A 3295-nucleotide genomic window follows, 5' to 3' on the forward strand; every position below is an offset into this window, starting at 1 on the left:
CCCTCTCCATTGTCGTTCCTCGGCGCCCCCGGGCACACATGTCAGGCAGAAGTGCCCATCAGTTCCCCACTCAGAACTCCCAGGGAAGTAAGCATCTTGGTCTGATGGGTCAGCAGAGGGAGGAACCTGAGACCCTCCCCTGAGCGAAAAATGGGGACCGTGAGCGAGGACCACACGTTATAGGGCCTCAGCCTGCCTGCTGCAGCTTTCAGCCTCTGGAGACTAGGGGCACTGTGGCCGGGTAAGGCCATCCTCACTTCCACCGTTCGGGCTCAGGGAGCTGTGGGCCTTACTGTGAGGAAATGTCCTCAAGTCAAGAGAGAAAGGAGCCCCCAGATCCTCCCAGGAGACACAGTGGGGGCTGTGAGTGACGACTGAAGGTAGCACACCCCCCTTCCACCGAATCAAAGGAATAGGAAAGAGTCTTGCCCAGTCCTCTGCTCAGCCCTTGAAGGCCCAGAGCATGGTTGTCAGGCGGAGGCGCCTCATCTCTCTGTATCATTTCTCAGGGAGATGAGATCCTTCGTCTGAAGGTGCCACACCAGGGGCAGAAGGGGGGGGAGGGGGGCGGATCCCAGACCCTCGGTATCGACAAGATGAGGACGCTGAATGGTTGAGGACCAGCGAGTTCAGGACAGAGCAGGCCCCACAGAACTGTCAGCGCTGTCCACCCCGACAGTGTCCATGACTCAGTTCCTTCTCGTGGGTCCCAGGGAGCTTTGAGGTGGCACCTTTAGAGCAGCACAGGAAAGAGGTCCCGGCCCTACCAAGAGTCGATGTGACAATCCTGTTTGTGAACGAAAGGGACCCGTGGAACCCAGAGAGGGCCTACCCTCCCAGGATCTGTGGTCACCGCCGTCAGCCACAGGCAGGGCTGGCAGGCTGTAGCCTGAGGCTCACTCACTCTCACTTCTTACACTGGGTTCTCAGGGGACAGGCTGACCAAGAACAAGAGCCTAGTGGCTCCTAGAGCAGTGCCCTCAAGGGAACGTGCAGAGCGGCCTTCTTCGGGCCAGGCTGGTGCCTCCCTGCTGAGGGTGCTCACGCCCTCTCACCTTCCCTCCTCCAGGTTCCAGCATCACCTGCTCTCCTGCCCACTCCCCCGCTTGCTGTCCCTGCGCATAGTCATGCCTCGGGGGCAGAAGAGTAAGCTCCGTGCCCGTGAGAAGCGCCGCCAGGCCCGGAGGGAGACCCAGAATCTCGGGGGTGCCCAGGCCCCTGCAGCAGAGATAGAAGAGTCGCCCCCCTCCCCCGCTTCTGTTTCTCAGGCTACTGCCCCGAGCTCCCCTGGTGCTGGCACTCGCCAGGAGCCTCAGGGAGCCCCAGCCACTAGCTCTCGTGCTGCAGGGGTTTCATGCCCAGGATCTGATGTACGTGCCAAGGGCCAGGTTAAGGCCAGGAAAAATTCCTCCCAGGCCTCAGCCTCCGATGAGAGCTCTCGCAGAGATCCTCTAACGAAGAAGGTGGGAATGTTGGTAGACTTCCTGCTGGAGAGGTATCAAATGAAAGAGCCCATTATAAAGGCAGACATGCTGAAGCTTGTGAACAAAAGGTACAAGGGGAAGTTCCCTGAAATCCTCAGGAGAGCTGCTGAATGCCTGGAGCTGGCCTTTGGTCTTGACTTGAAGGAAGTCAAGCCGAGTGGTGACTCCTATACCCTTGTCAGCAAGCTAGATCTCACCGATCAGGGGAGTCGCAGCAGTGGCGGGCGGTTTCCGAAGAATGGGCTCCTGATGCCTCTCCTGGGTGCGATCTTCTTTAATGGCAACCGCGCCTCTGAGGAGGAGATCTGGGAATTCCTGAATGTTTTGGGTATTTATGATGGAAGGAGGCACGTAATCTTTGGGGACCCCAGGAAGTTTATCACAGAAGATTTGGTGCGGGAAAAGTACCTGGTGTATCGTCAGGTGCGCAACAGCGATCCCCCACGCTATGAGTTCCTGTGGGGCCGGAGAGCCCGCGCTGAAACCAGCAAGATGAAAGTCCTGGAGTTTGTGGCCAAGGTCAACGGTACCGTCCCCAGTGCCTTTCCACTCCATTATGAAGAGGCTTTGAGAGATGAGGAAGAGAGAGCCCGAGCCAGAGCTGCAGCCAGGGCTCCTACTCGTGTCAAGGCCAGTGCGCGTTCCAAGGTCATGTCTAGCAGTTCCTCCCACCCTCAGTGAGGTCTGAGGCAGCTTCTTCACTTTGTGTTTGACCAACGCTGCCAACCCTTTAAGTAGTGAGAGGCTAAGCTGGGGCTGGAAAGATCATAATATATCTCTTCTTTGTGTCCCTGTTTTACACTAGTATCTTTCAAATGTTGTTTCTTTCACTAGAATGTTTATTTAGATTCAGAATCCAAGTTTACAAATGACATGGATCACAGATTTGTTGTTGTTTATCGGGTTTAAGAGTAAGAGTTTTGGTACTGTGTAGTACGATTTGAAAAATCCTTGCATCTTTTTGGGGTTCTGGAATGAGATAATATGGCTTTGGAATAGGAATTTTGTTGGCAATGTGAAAGAATGCTGTGGTTTTAAAATGGATGAAAACAAAGTAAAGTTTAGTCAAATTTTGGTTTGTCTTATTCACCTTTGTCTTTCTCTTTGTAAAATTCAAAGGTATACACCTAGATGTCCTTAGCTTATTCAAGAATGCCGACAAAATTAAATAGTAATAAATTACATTCCTCACTCAGTGCCTCATTTATTCCCATCTTTAATTGAGCATCTGCTCTTTGGAAGGTTCTGTGCTGGTAGTGATGGTGCTAAGATAAAAAAGACCCTGCGCCTGCCTGTAGATGTTTAGAGTAGAAGAGCAGCTATTATGTGAGGAAGGTGGTGTGATGAAAAAACCCAGTGAGGGTGGTGGGGAGAGAGTCCAGATGAGAGCAGTGAAGTATAGCTTGTCTTAGCCGGAACACTTTGAGGCTTGGTGTTTTGCAAATCCCTCCTTGGGAGGTAATTTTGGGTTGGCTGCATGGTGGGCTAGATGAGGCTGTGATGATGGTGAGCCGGGGCCAGACCCTCAGATGGTGGGCCTCAGAGTTGAGAGGCTAAGCCTGGAATGAGAAACTGCCCTCAACAGTTACTTTGGGATTGTGAGTAAACCAGAGAGAATCTCCGCCTGGAGAAAGAATAGAAGGGGTCCAGTGCTTTTGCCCGGGTGCAGGTGAACACAGTGCACCAACAAACCAGGTGTTTTATGCATATGGTCGCCTTTGTGGTGGGATGCTGAGAAGCCCCTGTGCTGGCACTCTGCGCCCTGAGCTGGAGGAGCCCCAGCCCGCTCCATTAATTCGTTATCGGGGTTT

General features: G+C 53.4%; 1 protein-coding gene across 1 annotated transcript; it reads left to right on the forward strand.

The window, feature by feature from the left end:
* Nucleotides 1-1112: 1112 nt before the first annotated feature.
* Nucleotides 1113-2271, forward strand: LOC132357312 (melanoma-associated antigen B1-like). The gene has a single exon (XM_059910683.1). It carries the CDS (start codon nt 1128-1130, stop codon nt 2163-2165), a length of 1038 nt encoding a protein of 345 aa, XP_059766666.1. The 5' UTR covers nt 1113-1127; the 3' UTR covers nt 2166-2271.
* Nucleotides 2272-3295: the final 1024 nt, after the last annotated feature.

This window comes from Balaenoptera ricei, chromosome X, assembly GCF_028023285.1.
Source record: "Balaenoptera ricei isolate mBalRic1 chromosome X, mBalRic1.hap2, whole genome shotgun sequence".
NCBI lineage: Eukaryota > Metazoa > Chordata > Mammalia > Artiodactyla > Balaenopteridae > Balaenoptera > Balaenoptera ricei.